Raw genomic sequence first — 21,576 nt, 5'->3', positions numbered from 1 at the left:
AAGTGTTTTATTCAGTGTTCATCAAGTTAAGGATGAATGCGTTGGAGTTTGTGTGGGCTTTAATCGACTAGGATTGGTATATCTTACTTTACCTACACCATATACATTATATTTGATACAATTAAGTACATATAAATGGATCATGTACTTTCTATATTGCAATATTACCTAGTTTGGAAAGTTGTTTTAATTTTTTCAATAGAACTGGATCATGACAGCTTGTTTTAAATAACATTTTACTGTTAATACCGTACGGAAACTTGTTTACTATAGATACCTAATATTAAATAACAGACCTTAGCCGTAGACCTTTAGAATATCTAATAATAGAAGAAATGGTTAAAACAACTACGTTTAATGTCTCAAATGAACAGAAAGAACCGATTCCTTAGAAGGTAATCATTATTGAACTAACTGTATCCGGTTCGAAGTGACTTTTTTCGGTTCACTTTTATTTTTTAATCACGTATACGAAATGGATATGCTTTTCGATTTTGTTTGCCATTGTAAAGAATCACTCCAAAATCGATAAAAGACAGTTTAAGATAACCAAAAGTTTTAAAAATAAATTTTTATCAATACGTTCGTATCTAACTTTCACCATTATCATTTCGTAACAGATTTTTTAAAAATACCTCAGTAAAGGGAATCCTAATAGGTTACTAAACTCATAGTCAATGTTAACGTATTGTCTAAAAATATATTACTTTACCAACATATATAATGTAACTTCTGACCTTAATCTATTAAGATTGGTTGGACCAAATTTTTACATTATTTTTAAATATATTATTCTAGTTACGTGAAAATGCAATTATTGAAACTTAAGTACATCTTTTTTTCAAATTACTGTTGATTTTTTGATGACTTAATGTTTTGGTAGGTAACATTTTTTTAAATAAATATTGTTGTGAGAAATTAGCAAAGTTAATATAATAGATAATTATGAAAAATAAGGATATTTTAGAATTCATCTTAAGCAAAGATAGTTATGTAAAATAAGGATATTTTAGAGTTCATCTGAGCAAAGATAATTATGTAAAATAAGGATATTTTAGAATTCATCTTAAGCAAAGATAATTATGTAAAATAAGGATATTTTGGAATTCATCTTAAGCAAAGATAATTATGTAAAATAAGGATATTTTAGAATTCATCTTCATCTTAAGCAAAGATAATTATGTAAAATAAGGATATTTTAGAATTCATCTTAAACAAAGATAATTATGTAAAATAAGGATATTTTAGAATTCATCTTAAGCAAAGATAATTACGTAAAATAAGGATATTTTAGAATTCATCTCTAGCAAAGATGATTGTGTAAAATAAAAATATTTTACAATTCATCTTTGCTTGACCTAATGTTACGCTTACCTTAACTAATCAACATTCTTTTTAATTATAATATTCTAGTTACATAAATGTAATTATTGAAACTTAAGTAGATCTTTTTTTTTAAATTACTGTTGATTTTTTCATAATTTCAATGTTTAGGAAGATAAGATGTTTTTAATAAAGAATGTTGTGAGAAGTTAGCAAAGATAAACATTAATTTATCTTTATTCATATTTATCACTCTGGACAGCAGCAACGATATCTTGGTTTCCAGGAATTCACTCTGTCCGCTGAAATTAAATAACTAAGAACAAGATTTATCCCCTTCCAGGAATTTTCTCCGTGCGCTTGTTTTCGGGAAAGCTTCAATCACTTCTGATTGTTTAACCAAGAATTTTTTTATTGTTTCACTTTATTTTTTTTCCCGATACAACAATCAAGTGTTACCCGCCGAATTGAATAGAAACTAAGTGTATTTAGAGGGAATTCCTGTATAAACTTGACTCCGGGATTAACCTTCTAACAGTGAACGAGTTACCTTATCTTTCAGTTATTGTACAGTCCGCAAAAAAAAAAAGATATCACCCTGAATAACTTTCGTTCTAATGATCGGATTTTCACGAACTAAGTGTCAATCTTAATGGTTCCTGGGGGTGACCTCAAATATGCTAATTAATTAGTGCTAACTATTAATTAAGTTACGAAATCAGACACAAAAACGTACTTTCTCTGAATAAACATATATTTTTTCTTACATATTTGGATTCTTAACCTTCAAAATATAGGGGGTAGCCGCAATCTGGGAAATATGGTCCCCATAGTTTGGTCAGGAGAGCGATCCAAAGTTCGTACCCCTTAATGTTAATTTCACTTTTTACGTTTTTAGTCATATTTTAAAAACTAATAAAGCAATTCGAAGAAAATTTCACCCAGTCATAAAACTCATTTACCCAAAGATAATTTCACGAAAAAAATAATTTTTAATAATTGTTAATTATTTTTTATTATTTAATTAAATTAAGGATGAAAAATTTTTGAATTATAAGGTATGAATTTTTTTATACCATATTAATCTACATATTTTTCAATTGAAAAATCTAAAGTTTCAACTGTTTTTATTTATTAGAAGCTGAGAAAAATTAAAATTAATTATTTTTAAAAAAATAATTTGGCGACAATGAAGAAATGATTAAATGGAGCGATTAATATTAAAATGTGATAAACTTGCGAGGAACTTGACTTCGCGCGCTTAGCATAAAATTTCATTCATATTTTTTTCGCTAATAATCGTTTGCTTATCTTTTCATTTTTATTTTTTTAAGCTATAAAATACGATGTTTCTTCTTTAGTCGTCTAAAATTCTATTTGCAATTTAGTAAAGAAATTTGAATAAAACATTTTATTGAATAAAATACATTTTATTCAGAGAATGTGGAGTTTTATAAAAGCATGCTTCTGATAGAATATGATTATACAACAGATTGTGCTTCTTTAATGTGATTATTTTTTATTTTTTTTTTCTCAATAACTGATAAAATTTCAATAATATACATACGAATGAATAAATTTGGAATAAAATATTCATCAATTTCTTGAATATATATTTTATAAATATTAATAAAAATACGCAGTCAACATTTTTAAGCATCTCTCACAACATCGCAAATTTCTCAAAATCTTATAGGGTAAACTAACCAGTGAAGGAATACTTAAGCTTAGCTTGTCTTTAAAAAAAAATCATAAAAATTTCAAAATTTGTAATTTTAGCTAAATGACGTATTTGTTATTAAATGCATGTCGACATATTTGTTATTAAATGCAAATTATGTAAAAAAAATTTAGATAACTTACATAATATTGTTTTAAGCTTTTGGTGGTTTAAATAATAAGTAGTAAGATAACCAAGTGAAGGAACAGTTCTTAAATTGAATAAACACTAAATTTTCCAGTGAATGAACACTTAATTTTGAGAATGTTTGATGCTCGTTAGGAATCCTTAGGCCACACAGATATCTGTCGCCCTGTAGATGCCTGAATTGACGGATGTTAACACAGGCGGGCATTAGGAAAAAAAAATCTTTTAAGTTTTCGTGCCCCCATTTCAGTATCTTAAGGGCCTTACGAGCTCTGTTTAAAAAGAGAGTATCATATCATATATATATATATATATATATATCTGATATGATACTCTCTTTTTAAACAGAGCTCGTAAGGCCCTTAAGATACTGAAATGGGGGCACGAAAACTTAAAAGATTTTTTTTTTCCTAATGCCCGCCTGTGTTAACATCAGTCAATTCAGGCATCTACAGGGCGACAGATATCTGTGTGGCCTAAGGATTCCTAACGAGCATCAAACATTCTCAAAATTAAGTGTTCATTCACTGGAAAATTTAGTGTTTATTCAATTTAAGAACTGTTCCTTCACTTGGTTATCTTACTACTTATTATTTAAACCACCAAAAGCTTAAAACAATATTATGTAAGTTATCTAAATTTTTTTTACATAATTTGCATTTAATAACAAATATGTCGACATGCATTTAATAACAAATACGTCATTTAGCTAAAATTACAAATTTTGAAATTTTTATGATTTTTTTTTAAAGACAAGCTAAGCTTAAGTATTCCTTCACTGGTTAGTTTACCCTATAAGATTTTGAGAAATTTGCGATGTTGTGAGAGATGCTTAAAAATGTTGACTGCGTATTTTTATTAATATTTATAAAATATATATTCAAGAAATTGATGAATATTTTATTCCAAATTTATTCATTCGTATGTATATTATTGAAATTTTATCAGTTATTAAAAAAAAAAATAAAAAATAATCACATTAAAGAAGCACAATCTGTTGTATAATCATATTCTATCAGAAGCATGCTTTTATAAAACTCCACATTCTCTGAATAAAATGTATTTTATTCAATAAAATGTTTTATTCAAATTTCTTTACTAAATTGCAAATAGAATTTTAGACGACTAAAAAAGAAACATCGTATTTTATAGCTTAAAAAAATAAAAATGAAAAGATAAGCAAACGATTATTAGCGAAAAAAATATGAATGAAATTTTATGCTAAGCGCGCGAAGTCAAGTTCCTCGCAAGTTTATCACATTTTAATATTAATCGCCCCATTTAATCATTTCTTCATTGTCGCCAAATTATTTTTTTAAAAATAATTAATTTTAATTTTTCTCAGCTTCTAATAAATAAAAACAGTTGAAACTTTAGATTTTTCAATTGAAAAATATGTAGATTAATATGGTATAAAAAAATTCATACCTTATAATTCAAAAATTTTTCATCCTTAATTTAATTAAATAATAAAAAATAATTAACAATTATTAAAAATTATTTTTTTCGTGAAATTATCTTTGGGTAAATGAGTTTTATGACTGGGTGAAATTTTCTTCGAATTGCTTTATTAGTTTTTAAAATATGACTAAAAACGTAAAAAGTGAAATTAACATTAAGGGGTACGAACTTTGGATCGCTCTCCTGACCAAACTATGGGGACCATATTTCCCAGATTGCGGCTACCCCCTATATTTTGAAGGTTAAGAATCCAAATATGTAAGAAAAAATATATGTTTATTCAGAGAAAGTACGTTTTTGTGTCTGATTTCGTAACTTAATTAATAGTTAGCACTAATTAATTAGCATATTTGAGGTCACCCCCAGGAACCATTAAGATTAACACTTAGTTCGCGAAAATCCGATCATTAGAACGAAAGTTATTCAGGGTGATATCTTTTTTTTTTTGCTGACTGTACATGTACTTTGAAGACGAGATACTTCGTCATCCAGAAATTTCTGTGCACTAGGGGTCTAACCGCACTAGTAAAACACATGAAATTTCTTCCTTTAACTTTAAGATGTAATTGTTCCAACAGAATATTTAATTTCTACTCTTTAGTAAAATAAAGACGTTAATTAAAATACTTTACAAATCATATAAATAACTAATTGGAAAGATAAAAACTTATGCAAAGTGAGCTAATTTAATTTTACATTTTAAATAAGATTATGCAGGGTGTTCCATAAGTACCACCTTTAATACACATTTTCTGAATCATTATCAAAAATGAAGATAAGACAGGAGATACAACATCGGGTATCGCACATTTATGTATTTAAGCTAAGAAAAAATAACGTTATTGAGTTCTTTCCTTAACTAGTGATTAAAGCCTTAGTAAAAAGCGCCAAAAACTCGCTTGATTTTCTGTTGAAACATGTTTCTAATAATAGCCTGCTATCTTCGCCCTGTTTTCTCGAATAATCAAACATGAGCCACTATGGCTCGGGTGATGGAGTGTTCGCCTTCCAATGAGGCTAACCGGGTTCGAATCCCAGTCGATACGAATTCCGCACCCGGCTTGCACCGACCACAGTGCTGACGTAAAATATCCTCAGTGGTAGACGAATCATGAGTTAGAGTCCCCTTGCTGTCAGGCTAACCGTAGGGGGTTCTCGTGGTCTTCCTCTCCATGTAACGCAAATGCGGGGTTAGCTCCGTCAAAAAGTCCTCCACGAAGGCAAATTTCTCCCAATACTCGATCCAGGAGTTCCTTTGTCTTCTGGTTTGAGTCCAAAATTGCAAGGCTACGGAGTAGAACATTAGTAATCGTAAACCCATTAAATTGGGTCGACTGTTCAACGACGGTCATAAAATAAAATAAAAAACAATCAAACATGATTTTATATTTTTATAGCTGCCTTACTCACTAGTGATTCGCAATAAATTGATAACGTGATAATTTTTACCTTTTTTTCTTTATTTCATAATTGTATCAGATATTTAATAAAACATAGTCCTGCTTACCACTATCAATTAATTATACTGTCGTAGTCTTTTGTTAATTTTTTGTATATTTTTTTTATTAAAAATTTCAAAAAAAACAAAAAACAATTTTTGTAAAATTTGATAAATTATTTATTGTATTTGTTTTTTAGGTGGAATGCAAGAAGGCCCAGCCCAAGGAGGTGATGATGCCCAGTAATGTTGCGCGCGGAAGGGGAGCAGGTAGGGCTACGTACGGTAGGTGGCGCTACTGAGCTGCTCTCTCCTCTCATGCAGACGGGCGTCATTTATCCATTCTCATCATCATCATCCTTTTTATATTTATGTCCTCATATTCTTTTCTCTCTTTTTTAATTTTTCATCCTATTTTTTATCCTTTCGTTATCTTTTTTTTTATCTTAATTTTACTCCTGCAAGTAAGAATCATTTTGTATTTGTCGCAACGTCGTGGAAAATCAGGCATTAAATTCATTTTTTTTTCTCACGTGTCTTAAACTTTTAAAGAGACGACATCAGAAGAAAACTCTTGTTGAAAAAAAAAATCTTTTAAACAGAAAAAAAGAACTGTGGGACTTTTCATCTCACAGATAAATTAGCGTCTTACTTTTTTAAAAAAAAATAATAACTTTGTAGTGAATAGCTTAATGACACTGACTTTATAAAGGTAAAAAAATTTTCCAACTTTATAAAGCTGTGATTATTAAATAGGACAATTAAATAAAATTTTGAAAAAATAATTATTTAAACTTCAAAATCACGAGGTAGCTCATTTTTTTTTTAAAAAAAATTGTTAATATATATATTTTTTTAATAAGGACTATTTTAATTTCTTAAAGATTCTTGTCACACAGTTAATTTTTAACTCAAAATTCTATTTATACTACTAATATATATATAAGAAATTCTAATTTCAATAAAAGTGAATAAAATTTTTAATAAATATATATATGTAAAAAGTTATCTAAGTTCTATTTGATATTAAATATTTCTTTTTTGTACTTATCTTGGTGAATATTGGGCTTAAATTAATTGTGATTTTTATTTATCATTTTTTTAAATAGTTATATTTATTTTTGGAAGGTTAGTTTAGGCATGAAAATCAGTTATAAATCCTTTTTTAAATTTTATTAAAGGAAAGATTTGAACTTAACCACCTGTCACAATAATTAATTTTTATATGAACTGTGGAATTAAAAAAAATGTGGCATACCAATTTATATTTAAATATACATCGAGATAAAAGAAAAATTAGTAATTAAGTCATAAAAAATATGTAAATCAGTAAAGAGTTTAAGATTTTTATAATTAATTAAATTTAATAAGTTATATAAAATAAAAGGTTTACTTGTAACAAAAATATAATTCTAAATACTTGTGGAATAACTAAAACTAAAATATTTTCTGAATTAAATTAAACTATAAATTACATTAAAAAAGTAACTTAATAATCAAATACTTATTCTTACCTTAGTTTTATGCCTTAGATAAATAAATACTTTAGTCCCAATGGTTTTTTTAATAGCTTTCACAATACTACGCTAAAGTAAACAAAGTAAATTTGAAATAAATTTATGAATGTCCTGAATGTTTAGTTTAAAAAATTAATTTCATTTTTTACAGTAAAAAATTTGAAAGTCATATTCAATGCACGAAGCATGAATAATGTTTCTTACTAATTTTCATGATTCCTATTTTACTTTTACATCCTTCATTTTCCCGCTTTTTATTCTCTTTTTTATATATGATATATCATAACCTTTACTCATTATTGGAATTATATAATATTATAATATTGAATTGTATTCTATAAAATAGAAAATTTGTTAGCATTATTTGCCATGCTTCAGAACGTTTGAGAGTACATATCTATAGTTTTAAACAGGAAAGTCTGGTGCCTAAGTGTGGTTTCATTGATTTGAGCATGTCACATTATTCTGACGCTATCTATCACTACAAATTTTTATTGCTAGACCAGATAATGGCCTGGATTATCAAAAACAAGTTATTCATCATAAAATGTTTCTAAAAACTGCTCATCATTGTTCAGTACTTTAACATAAAACAAATTTTATCACTTGAAAAATATTTTCAAGGGATAAAAAAGGGATTTCTTTAAAATTATTTCGTATTTAGTATCTTGTTTCATACACGAAAACTTACTTTAATTTGCAAATCATTCACTATTAATCAATATTACTTTATAATTTATAAATTTTGTTTCTCATTGTTTAGAATAATGCTTGTATGAAATATTTGATATGAACTTATTCAGTTTTAAAGGAATAAGACTTATAACGTTTTATTAAGAGTTCCTATATGGAAAGAAATTAAACCTTAACAACCTAATTAAGTTTACTAGTTTTATTTTTCATGTTAATTGTAATGATAAATAAAAATAGGAAATTCAGGGATTAAATTATGATTATTTTCTAATTGTCCTCAAATAATTCACAAATAATCATTATTAAATTTGTAATTTGTGAACTTTGTTTTTCATTGTCTAGAATAGTTTATGTGTGTGATATTTAGTATCAATTAATTCATTTTATTGTGAGAAGACTTAAACGTTTTATAAAGTTATGTTATAACGAAAAAAATTAAACCTAAACACCCTAATTCTTTTATGTGCCTTCATTGTTATTAAATTATAAAATTATTATCCTTAATATTCTTTTTAATGATGCTTTTTTAAAGGTAATAAAAATATGAAAGTACAGTCATTGGTAATCTTTTATCATTTTGATGAAGTCTAATTTACATTTACAATAAAATTATTTATTTATTTTTCCTTGTTTCATTTATATACTTGCTAATGAATTTTAAAACAATTCTTGAAATTGAATGCAAACTAATAAATTAAATTTTTGATAAATTAATTAAAAAAATGTTTAATAAATTATTTAAAAAATGTTGCAGCCGCCGTATCTTTCTTAAGCTTTCTCGTTTGATTCAGTAACCTAATAAATTAACGTTTTATTTTCAATACCACGTTTCATATGTATGTTTAAGTAGATAATGTATGTTTTGTTTTATCTATTTAAACGTACGTGTATTAAAATAGATAAAAAAATATTATAAGTAGTTTTGATTTCCATAAATAATTTTTGAAAAACTCGAATTAAATTTCTTTGATTAACTTATTTTTAATTGATTCTTTAGAATGCTCAGAAATCTTGTAACTAACCTGTCTTTGTACACTGTTAGAAATTTCTCGGTAAAAATGGTTAAAAAACAATTTAATTGTTATTTTACCATATTCAACCAAGACAGTTAAATAACCATTAAAAAAAGATGATATTCAAACTGTTAAGTGCGAGTAAAATCGTTTATTGGTTGCTTTTACATAATACGGCTTAACAACCAGAATTCTATTCGCGCCAACTTGGCCCACCTTATGAAGTCAGTTAGTTCAGTACAACTGGGTACATACTGTAACTAAAAAAGTTAATTGGTCAATTTCATAGCCCGTTGAACAGGGATTTGAATACCAGCGTTGATATCACAATGTTTCTTTCGTTCCTTTAATACATGAAAAGTTTTTAATATCCTACACTCTGCAATCAGTAACCCTAGACTATTCTAACACCGAACTATCATTCACGGATAACTGGCGTAGCACACACAAAGCTCCAATGTCCATTTAACTTTTATGGTTTAGAAACTATATTAGTTTTAAATAGTTACAAAACCGTATCATTTTTTAATTGCGGTTTTTTAACCGTACCAGTAGTAAACGGTTTCAAAACCGTAAAAGTAAAAAAAATGTTCCTAATCATTGACTTTTATGGTTTAGAAACTATATTAGTTTTAAATAGTTGCAAAACCGTATAATTTGTAATCACGGTTTTTTAACCATACCAATTGTAAACGGTTTCAAAACCGTAAAAGTAAAAAAAATGTTCCTAGTCATTAACTTCATAGTTAATCGGATGGACAGATTGCTGACGGTTTATTTACCGTAATTTCAGAATGAAAATTCTAACAGTGTAGAGAATCATTTATATGAGTTTATTAATTATTCTGAGTTTCGGTTTTTAATGTTGCACTTTCTTTCAGACATTGTTTGGCCTCTGGGAGCTCTCACTGATGGTAATGATGGGATGTTATGCGTCCCTCTTACTACAGCTTCTCGAAGTACTTGGGCTTTTTATCTTCTCGCTTTTATTCTTATGATAATTTTGTTCTCTGTGTATTAACATTCTGAATGTACTTTTAAAACTGTTCACGTACCTATTTTGAATAATCACATCTTTACAAAAAAATCCTTTTTTTTTTCTTTATCCAATCTATTGTACGTTAAATTTATTTATTTACAATTCCAGACATCTTTTAGCGATATTAAATAGTTTGAAGGTGAGCGTTATTTAAATTAAATTACACGATTTTCATTAAAATTTAATTTTGGATTATGATACAATATATTAAAAAAGATAACTCCATTGATAAATCTTTTTTATTCAATTTCCTGACATTTTCTAATCACCGCCCTTAAAATACTCCTTGTAAGAAATAAAGTAGAAAATAAATCGATAAATACATTCGGGAGTGCAAGTTAATATTAAGTCCCGCAGTGGACTGATCGTTAAGACACGGTTCCCCGCAGATCACCGAAGTCAAGTATCACTGACTGCGGTCAGTGTGTGGGTGGGTGACCACTTGGATCAGTCTGCGTAGGGATCGAGGGTGTGCGGTATTGGTCCTCGTTAAACTGTTCTACCGTAAAATTCTCGACTTCGCGTACAGGTCTTCGGGCTACCGAAGCGGTGGTGCCACCCCCTCTGCAGAGGATCAAAATTGTGATGGCATGTCTTCGGATCATCCTCAGGGATGTTTCCTAGACCGTCGCTAATAACCCATTCTGCAGCTCTAGTGCGACGTAAATGAACTACAACAACAACAACAGCAAGTTATTATTTTAATGTGGAAAAATAGGAACATTATCAGAACTTGGCGCATATCTGCTTAGGAAGGTGGGGTTAAAATCATTAAAACAAATTCAATTTCTCTATGAAATTTTAAAATGTTTCGATTAATCACATTTTGTTTGCTCTTTATTTCTATGATAAAGGAAACAGGTTTTAATTTTTCTAATATCACTTTTCTCATTAATGATATGTTAGTTTCTAATAGCGTTTTACATTTTTTCTCCTAAATACTAATTTTTGATCTTTACATGGAGGACAAAAATTCCGGTAAAACTACCGTACTGTAGGAAAGGCAATTCTGGTAAAAAATAACGTATTTCTGGTTAATAAAACCAAAATTTTTATCCGTTCATATGGTAGCGGTTCACCGAACATATAGATTTTCAAAAATAAAATATTTCTTATTATAACAAATTTAGTGAGAAACAAAATCATTAGTGAAAAGTAAACTTAACCGAATAAATGGTGTTTATTCAATGCTCTGAAGTATCACTGTAAAACTATCAAATTTTCCTCATTAAGATGTTTTTAACGTATATTATAGAAAATCAGGACTAAAGCGCTTCGGTAAAAACTACCTCGCTTTTTGGTGTTTCCATGGAGCCAGAAACTCATTAAATTTGACACATTCCGGTAGTTTTGACCACTATTTTTTCTCAGTGTAATGGGTAGATATTTTTACTTTATTTTTTACAAGGATTATAAAAATGTATAAAGAATGGTGAGCACTTGACACTTTGAAATTTTGAGCTCAAGTTTTTTTTTTTAAAAAATAAGCCGTAATATTTTAATAATTGTTAAACACACGTTCTTTTACTAAGAAGAAAGACTTTTAGTGTAAAGTTTATTAATTTTCGGATTACTAAATTGCGAAAAACTACACAAAATCCAAAATTGTATTAAATTAGATTAAGTTGATAGTTTTGTATTTTTTTATTTTGTTTTTTTAAAGAAGCAAATAATTAACTAATTTATTTGCTTCAAAACTAAGGAAACAATTTGATTGGAAAAGCTACCTCAAATTAAATTTTTATTAAGTATTTAGGAGAAATTTTCTTTTTTAAAAGCAAAAAACAACACAAACAATTTATTGGCTTTTTTTAGGCTACTTAAAAACAAAATTTCTAATATGATAAGAAAACATATTTATTTTTAATGTTTTAAAAATTAACTTATGAATAAAATGATATACTATTTATTCACCTATTCTTATACCATTAGCAAAATAATAAAAAATTGGGCATTTTTTTATAATTTAGTTGTTGGTTTTACATGAATAATAATAAAAAATCCGCTTTATTTTAATAAGCTTGAGAGTTTAAAAGTTGTTAAATATATTTTTTCAATGACAACATTACAGACTTAAAAGAATAATACATAATTTAATTTCATCTTTCCAATATCGTATACAATTTATTTATAAAGTTTTATTAGGTTAAGTTAAGCAAACAATATTTATTGAGTTGTTTGTTTGACATAACTAACATTATAAGCATTTATTGTACGAATAAATTGTATAATAATGTGGAAATTTGAAGTTTTATGGCACAAATTTTTTCCAAAAGTGAACTGAACAGTTTTAAGAGTAAAATATCTGTCTTCTATTTGCTTTGTAACATTAATAATATTGTTATACTTACTATTAACTAAATAGTAACCCATTTAATAAAAGCTAAAACATATGAATAAAATAACTCTTCACAGAGAAAAAATTCTGATAAAATTACAGTTTTCTGTAATAATATTTCTGGTAAAAGAGAAAAAAAACCCGGATTTCTGGTTAATAAAACCAATCTATACTTTGCGTTTTAACGAATAATTTAGTAATTTTCCTTTCATATTGTAACGGTTTACCGGAAGTTCTGGTTTTCAAAACTATGTCTCTTAACACCTTTAGTAAAAATTTTAACCAAATACATGAGTTTTTTGCCATGATTTAAGGTATGATGATAAAATTTCCAAAATTTACCATTACCAAAGTTTATTACCTATTAATTTTATTTTATTGATTATATTATAGTTAATTTTATTGAAATTATTTTCAAAACTCTACGATAAAATTGCCAAGTTTTTTGTGTTTCTATAGAGCGAGAAACATGGTAAATGTTACCCCATATTCTAGTAGGGTTGACCATACTTTTCTTTCTCAATGTTTAATGACATAAAGTAGGAGTATAAATCAACAAAACACTGAGAAATTTGTCAATTAAAAAAGAAAATCTGGGTAACTGGGCACCATGGTGATAAGCCTCATTTTTCAAAATGTTAAGCAGAACGTTTATAGTGGAAAACACAGTTACTTCACTGTTAGCTAAAACATATTTTGTTTATAGTGCTGTCATCTAAATAGAAATTGTTGAAATTCGTAAAATACTTGTCTGGAAACTTTACTAAGGAAAATTTAAAGTAAAAAACTTTGACTTCTTAGTTTATTGCACTACAAATATAGCTTATTAAATTCTGGTGAAGAAGATGAGTTATTCTGATTATATCTATTTTTAAATATCTTATTCAATTCATCAAACACTTTTTTTTTCAATTTCTTGAAACTGTTTGTCACAAAAATAAATATACATAAAGCACGTAACAAAAGTTATCGAATGTCACATAAAGCATTAAAGAAATTGTCCAAGCAAACATAGACAACTCATAATTAATAACGCTGTATAAAAATAGCTAATTACTGTGTCAAAACTCTTTCGCTCGTAAATCCTTCACATTATTCTTCACAAGATAAAAAAGATTGTTTTGCATGCTAAACCCAGAGCTATAATTAGTCAAAAGCAGGTGGAAATGCAGCACCCATCTTTCTTTTAACTATTTTCTTTCGTGAATATTCATCATTGTTGAAAAATAATCGTTTTTCAACTACCATAAAAACAGACAGCTACGTGAAATTTTGAAATAAATACATTTGCTATAATTAAAATGCATATTCGGTGATTGTTCATTGACTTATGCAGTTTCAATTTCATATTTGACATTTTTATTCATTTGTATTTTTTTAAGCGAACAACGACGCGAATAAAATTACTGTATTTTCCATCATTTGAACATAAATATATGTTTTTATTGTTAAACGTGCAATTACGTTTACCTTTAATATCACGTTATTGTAAAATTCAAAATCAACTTGTATTTTTGTCATTAATGTGAAAGAAATAAGTTAATTATAAACCTAACTCTTCCATAATTATAATTTTTTTTGTGCCCTTTATTTTTCTATAAATGACATAATTTACTTTAAAAAATGTAAAACAAATTTGTATCGAGTCTACAACTATTATTAAAATTTTCATATAATTTATTTTAAGGCATTTTTATGCCTTAGTAAATTTGAAATGAAGTGTGTTATGTTTAATTCCTTTCTTAAAAGTGAAAGCGCTGACAAACATATTATTAATAGTTGTTCTTTCACTTATTTTTTGAACCAGCAATGACGATGCATTTTTTAAACAGAAGCCGTCGTCAGTAAATATTAAATTAAATGTCTTAAATTTTTTTTTCATAGAAGTATTAACAGAAAGTTTCAGTTTCACCTGACGTATTTCCTCCGCCTTTAGTAGTTTTAATAAGTAACATCAAAATTAAGTTACTGTTTTTATTCATTTCGTTTAATTGTTTTAGATGAAAGATATATTTCAATATAAAATTAATAATAAAGCTAATAGACAATATAAAGTTTCACTGTTTTCATTAATTAAGTAGCAAAGTATTTTTCAAGAGTTCAAAGTATATGCCACGCAGTTTATTTTAATTAAATTAAAACTGATTTTTTTTTTAATTAAAGCAAAACTTGTTAAATTGTAGAATATTTTTTTATCGTAACTGTTGCTGGTTTAGTTAAAAGGCATTTTAATAGAGGCTCTAATTATTTTTTGGTAACTAAATAAATTATTTATTACTAAGTTTAAAATATATACAAATCAGTTGTTATTTAAGTTATTTATTTCATTTTTTTTCCTGCATTTTTACAAATTCAGTTTTTTAAAGTCTTTATATAATGCAAGTAAATTTATTTATATTTTATTTTAAGTTAAACTTTAGTCACAGCATAATTTGTATTTGTCAAATTATGCCCTAATTGACATAATTTGTATTTGTCAAATTATTTTTCATTGTAAGCCATTTACAAATTTTTTTATCTGAATTCTTCGTTTCTAAAGTTTTGCTTATTGCTCAAATCTTGCTAATTATTAAAAGTTTTTTTGATTCATGGTCTTTAATACAAGTCTTTAATGCATGACATGATACTATATCAAAAGTTCTCTATTTTTTTAATCCTTTTCGCTTTTTAGTTTGTAAATACTGTCTGACATTTTATGCCTCAAATACTCTACTAAACATTCTAAAATTTTGATTATCATTCAAATAAATTAACTTGTTAATTTTTAAAAAAAACATTTTTAACATAAAAATTTACATTAAATATATTCATAAATCTATTTAGTCCTTTAAAATTTCAAATTTTTGTTAGCTTTATATCTAAATCATTTCGTAAAAATCTTTGCCATTTATATCACCTATAAAACATTACACAGTAATCAAAAGGTCTCTCAAGCTTTGTTTAATCCTTTCAACACTTTATTTTGTAAACAATTAACCATCAAACTTTCCACATCTGTCGTAGCAGATTAAACAAATTCATAGTTTACACGACAGCTATTTAATTTTATTTTAAGGTATTCCTTCTAATATTCTTAAGGAATGAAGACAATGCGATTATTGAATATGAAAATAATGGTCAAGAATATTCTCATCTCATGATAACTACATTTATCAGAATACTTTTTAAATTTCTTAAAGAAAGCAAATTGCTTATAGAGTTCATATTTAGAATATTTTGATTATCAGTGAAACTTTATTAGTGCTTTAACCGATTAGTATTAACGTTGTTTTATGCAATAAAACATATATTTTTAATCACAATTTAAAGACGAAATCTAAAACGTAAAGTTCGACAAACTACGAAATCTTTTTTCAGAAAAAAAATGTTTTTGTGATACTAGCATAATGCTCATGTTCGTAACTCCTTTATGCATAGCGTTTTTTTTAAAGGACCTCCATTTTTACAAAAAAAAGATGTAACACAAGTATTTTTAGATAGGTTTAATAAAACGTCGCTTAGCATTTTTGAAAGGACTTTCATGTTCACAAAAAAATTATAACACAAGTATGTTATTATTTGGTTTAATTTTACAGAAGCAAGATAGCTCTGTCTAGAACATGATATTAATAATATATCTATTTAAACTTTGATCTTCTGATGATAATATTTAAAACTATATTTGATCAGCTATATGGAACCATTTTATTAATAATTGTTTCTTAGTTCAAACAGAATTCATAACTGTATAACAAACCAACTGCTAGCTTCCGTTAATAAGTCCCAACCGTAGTTACATTATTTAATAATAATATGTAATAGTTACACAAAAAATGCCGTAGTATTTGATTTAGAAGAAACATATCAGGAGTAATTAAGTTTGAATTAGTTGATAAATTAATTTTTCCTTCTAAGTCGATGCGCACGCACCGAAAATCTCGAAGCAGTAAAAATCACCCAAAAATGGTTTAATTATCCTTTCTCTTCTGAGTAACACAGACTCATAGCATTTTTTTAGACCTTTACACTGACTTGTATTAAGGTAATGCAATAATAAAAAACTAAAATAACTGATCCAATATAGGCAACCCGTTTTTTTTTCATACTACTGGTGACACTAATTTTTATTTTTCCTAATATTTACTTAACATTTTATAGAATTATAACGTCTATGCATAAGTTTGGGTATCATAGTGGATAATAATTACATTAACATATGATTGATAAATTTAAAATAATTCAATTTAATTTTGAGTTATAAAATGACTAAATTTGACGCCAAAATCAACTGCCAAAAATAAACAACTCAACAATAGGGATCTTTCCCTTTGTCTTGTTATATAAACCATTTTTTGTGAATTGGGCGTTAATATATCAAGTTTGTTTACAGTTTACTTTGTAATTGGGTTAACTTTATTTCTATAAAAATAATTATATAAGACAACAAGCAAACTTACAGCAAACATTCTATTTGTGTTTTGTTTTGAAGAAGCCGCAATAAGTTTGACTGGTTAATCATTATTCCTACAAAGCAGAAGCGTTGCACTGCCAAAATTGCTTTTTTAAAGCTTGAATAAAGTCACACATAAACCTTTACAAAACAAAATAATTATTTCTTAGATTTTATTGCACACCTTAGCACTTTTTTTCTCTCCTTTATATGAAAAGGTTCTTAAACACAACATTATTTAAATGATGATATGTGGTGTTCTTAGTTCCGTATAAATTTTAAAAAAATTATTTTTCATTGTGTTCTTTTCTTTCAATCTTGTTTGATGACATAGTAAAAATATTTTTTTTATGTAAACCCTATTCTTACCTGATGATTTCTTTTTCAGCTGCTGGCTTTGCAGCCTACAGTTACGGTCGCGGAGGATTTCCAGGGTATCCAAGCTTCAGCTATCCTTTCGCAGGTATGAGTTTCAGCCCACCCCATCATCTTTGCTTACCCCTCTTGTCTTCGGACTCTACTGTGGGGCTATGCAATTTGCATGCATTACAACTATAAACTTTCATCGGACAGTAGATGCACCCACAATTTAGATTTATCGTCACTCTTAGAACACTCAAAATAAAATTTAAAAAAAGTGGTCTGTTCAAATTAAAAACCACAAAATGAATGTTAAAAGAACTTGATTTCTAACTGGCTGATTTTGAATTGAATCAATTATAAGATAGTATTTCAATTATGAATTGGTATTACATTTATGCAATGCACTATTTTTGAATTTGAATCAGACCGTATTTTTTATCCATATTTTATTTTTAAATATGGTTATAATAGGTTTCGTTTGGTTACTATTTGGGGAATTACAATAAGCAAAAAAATCGTGCGAAATATTAGTCAGGATGAAAGGAAATTTTTCAGACAAACTTCAATTCGCAAAAACACTTCTAAGAAATACGTTCGGAAATACGGTTTTTTCGTGGGTAGCGTATGTGTTGCTTTATTTATTTTTATGCACTTTCATGAGTTAACTCATATTTTTCTATGCTATTATTTTTATTTTAGGCGTTTTCTTGTGTTAACCCATTTATACCAGTTTTACATTATTTATTTTCATGAGTTAGCTCATATTTTTTCTGTGTTCTCTCATTTATTTTTATACGTTTTCATGATTTAACTCATATTTTTTTCTGTGTTCTCTCATTTTTTTAAATACGTTTTCATGATTTAACTCATACTTTTTCCTGTGTTCTCTAATTTATTTTTTATACGTTTTCTTGATTTAACCATATTGTTCCTGTGTTCTCTCATTTATTTTATACGTTTTCTTGATTTAACCATATTGTTCCTGTGTTCTCTCATTTATTTTTATACGTTTTTTTGATTTAACCATATTGTTCCTGTGTTCTCTCATTTATTTTATACGTTTTCTTGATTTAACCATATTGTTCCTGTGTTCTCTCATTTATTTTTATACGCTTTCTTGATTTAACCATATTGTTCCTGTGTTCTCTCATTTATTTTTATGCGTTTTAATGTGTTGACTCACATTGCTCACACCTTAACTCATGTTTTATTTGGTCTTAGTTATTATTTTTTTTGATAATTATGCTGTTGACGTTTCACTAAAAATCGCTATATTTATGTCACAAGCAACACATCTTTAATAACTCATCTTATTTCTTTTTAGAAGTTATTGCGAATCGAATTTTGTCTGTTAATTCACATCCACCTTCTTTAATGCATATTTGTTTCTGTAATTATTCAGTACGATTTATTTCTGTATTTTCAAAGAGCTCAAAAATAGTTATAGTTTATTTAATATTTATATTTATTTATTATATTGTTAACTCGTGCTTTTTATTTTGTAATATTTTTTGTTTAATTTAATCTTCATCCATAAATTAGTACTTTAATACTTGACCATTTATTTCCTTGTCCTCATTTTTTTTTCTTTATTTAGTTTCCAGCTGTGATCAAAATCAGTTCTATCTTATATTCATTTTCTTTTTTATATTTATGTTATTTACGTTAGAGACGAAAAAAAAACATTTCCTGAAAGTTCATTGAAATATCTCGGGGAAAATATTGTAACAAACTGACAATATATTTGAAAGTCTCTAAATATAGTTTATGTAATCCAATAGTTTAAATATTGATTTCCTGAAAACTTTAGTTAACTAGTTTGTATGCATTCATCTCACGTTCAAGTTACATTTTTGCTACGTTTTGTATGTCAGACATTCTTTATTACTTTTTTACTTATTTATTTTTATCAACTTTTGAGCTCTTCTTATCTTATATTCAACTATATTTGATCACATTATATGAAAGAAAAAAAGAAAAAATATAGCTGCTGACTTTAAGTACGATGGTATTTCAAATTATGGCAATGATTTTAGCTTCAATCAACAAAATATGAATCATACTTCATTCTTATAAGTATTTAACACATTTCTTTACATAGTTGAAAAATAAAATCAGTTTTTTTTGACATTATACTTAATTTTTCCTGATATAAGGGTGAAAAAAGATTAATTTTTTGTTGATCAAATTTTGAAAATTGTTGTCATTGGGTTGCATGTATAACTTCCTCCTCGCTGGCTGGGCCTATGCGGCCACTATTTTTAATTGAATCCGTGTTCCCATTTAACACAAAGTCTGCTGGTCTTGAAATTTATTACGAATCAGAGAATTGTTATCACTTCTTTTAACTTTGTCGGATGTTGCGAGAGCTCACCAACTTTTTTTTTGTTCTAGTATTTATAATTTTACATTTCCGTGTAATTTTTATATGCTTTACTAATTTTTGGAGTTAGTAGTAGTACACTGTAAGAAATTTCTGCTAAAAAACTTAACAATTTTGTTAACTTTCCTACAAAAAATTTTAGTTTCTCTAAAACTACAGAAATTTACTGCTAAACTACATCGTCATGTGTCAAAAAAAAACATTTTTTCCTTTAACAAATAAAACCTGTAACACAAGTTGTATTGATCTAAGTTGTATCTGTAAACTTTCAGTTTTAAATATGAAAAAAAAAACAACTTAGATATCAAAGCGGTAACAAATAATCTGACTAATAGAAGCTGATACCGACCGGTTTGTACGGTGGCCAAAATGATGTTCTTTTACCAGAAAGGTCCTGGGTTCGACTCCCGTATTTCACCGTCTGAACTTAACGACAGAATAAGGTGTAATTCTACTGCGATTCTACCAAATACGATGGCTTTCGATACCTCAAAAATCGCTGAAATTGACTATAAATGATTAATATTTAATCAAAATTTAAGAAATTTGTTTCTCTATGTACCAGGAATTTTCCGAAATATAACAGAAATGTTTTTTACAGTGTAATCTTTCATAAACTAAAATAAATTCTTATTTTAAGTGAGCTTTTTAGTGGTTTCTAAAATTGTGAATAGTCCGGTAATTAAATTTCAAATGTGGAATTAAATTTAAAAATAATTTAGCTTGATATTTCACCAGTAAGCTTTTATAAGAAGTTTTGGATTTTTCCCAAAAAAGAAAAACTCATAAAAAGTTATTTTATCTTCCAACGCTTCTTCCAATTCAATAAATGACAAAATTTAGTAATCTTTTTTTTTATTTTATTAGCATCGTACTCAAAACAAAAAAAAAACATTTATCTTTAAAAATGAAAATTCGAATAAATTTTAATGAATTCGAGTGCGAATCAATTAGCTCCTATTTTTTTTTATATTTTACAAATGAATGATATCTTGAAATAAAATGTGAATACTTGGGTCAAGTTATGCTCAAAAGGAATAAATGTTGGCAAATAATTTAATTGGTGTTATGAAAAATAACAAATTTAGTAACTTCTAATTTCTATGCAATCATAACTTTACATTACATACTCATATAGAAACGTCCATAGTGCGTCCACATTCCACTTTTACTTTAGAAGGTAGGGACAGCCGATATATCGGCCCATCCATTTTTAATATATATAAATGTAGGAGTAGAAATATTTGTGAGTGTGGCTACTACTTGTATATTTAATCGCAGCTATGTATTATGAATTCACTCTATAAGTTTTGAAGGTTGCTAAAAGAAATACAATACTTCCTTCAAAATTTTTATAGAAACAAATCTATCAAAAAATATTTAAATACAGTTAGGGTTTATAGGTTAAAATATACGTTCGCGTACCTTCAAATGCTTATACTGTGAATTTTTAGAATCCTTTGATAGAATAGAAGACGGAAAGAAAAGGCTAGAAAACAAGTTTATTCTTGGTCTCTAGCCCTAGTATATAGTCAGTATAAACATGGATCAGAAAACTTTAGGCATGGTAATCTTTAAGCAAAGGATTCTAATATAATATTTATTCAGGAATCAGCTCATTTTTTTTGGTTTTATTATTTATAAATTTATTGGATTTTAAAGAACTATTTCTTTATTGTTTTGTTGTCGAAAAGTAGGTACGTTTTTTTTTC

At 26.9% G+C, this 21,576-nt stretch overlaps 1 protein-coding gene across 17 annotated transcripts in view; it reads left to right on the top strand.

The window, feature by feature from the left end:
• Positions 1-21,576, top strand: part of LOC107436679 (RNA-binding protein Musashi homolog Rbp6) — a 463,932-nt gene that overhangs the window by 422,616 nt on the left and 19,740 nt on the right. For 9 of the 17 annotated variants that reach the window (XM_043040909.2, XM_071182212.1, XM_043040913.2 and 6 more), the window contains exons 9-11: positions 6,290-6,374; positions 10,194-10,271; positions 17,507-17,581. In XM_043040909.2, the coding sequence (XP_042896843.1) occupies positions 6,290-6,374; positions 10,194-10,271; positions 17,507-17,581 (238 nt within the window). The remainder of the gene's footprint in view (positions 1-6,289; positions 6,375-10,193; positions 10,272-17,506; positions 17,582-21,576) is intronic. The other 8 variants (XM_071182213.1, XM_071182219.1, XM_071182217.1 and 5 more) reach the window with 1 other exon arrangement.

Source organism: Parasteatoda tepidariorum, chromosome 6, assembly GCF_043381705.1.
Source record: "Parasteatoda tepidariorum isolate YZ-2023 chromosome 6, CAS_Ptep_4.0, whole genome shotgun sequence".
NCBI classification, from domain to species: Eukaryota; Metazoa; Arthropoda; class Arachnida; order Araneae; family Theridiidae; genus Parasteatoda; species Parasteatoda tepidariorum.
This window is presented reverse-complemented; position numbering and strand designations above follow the sequence as displayed.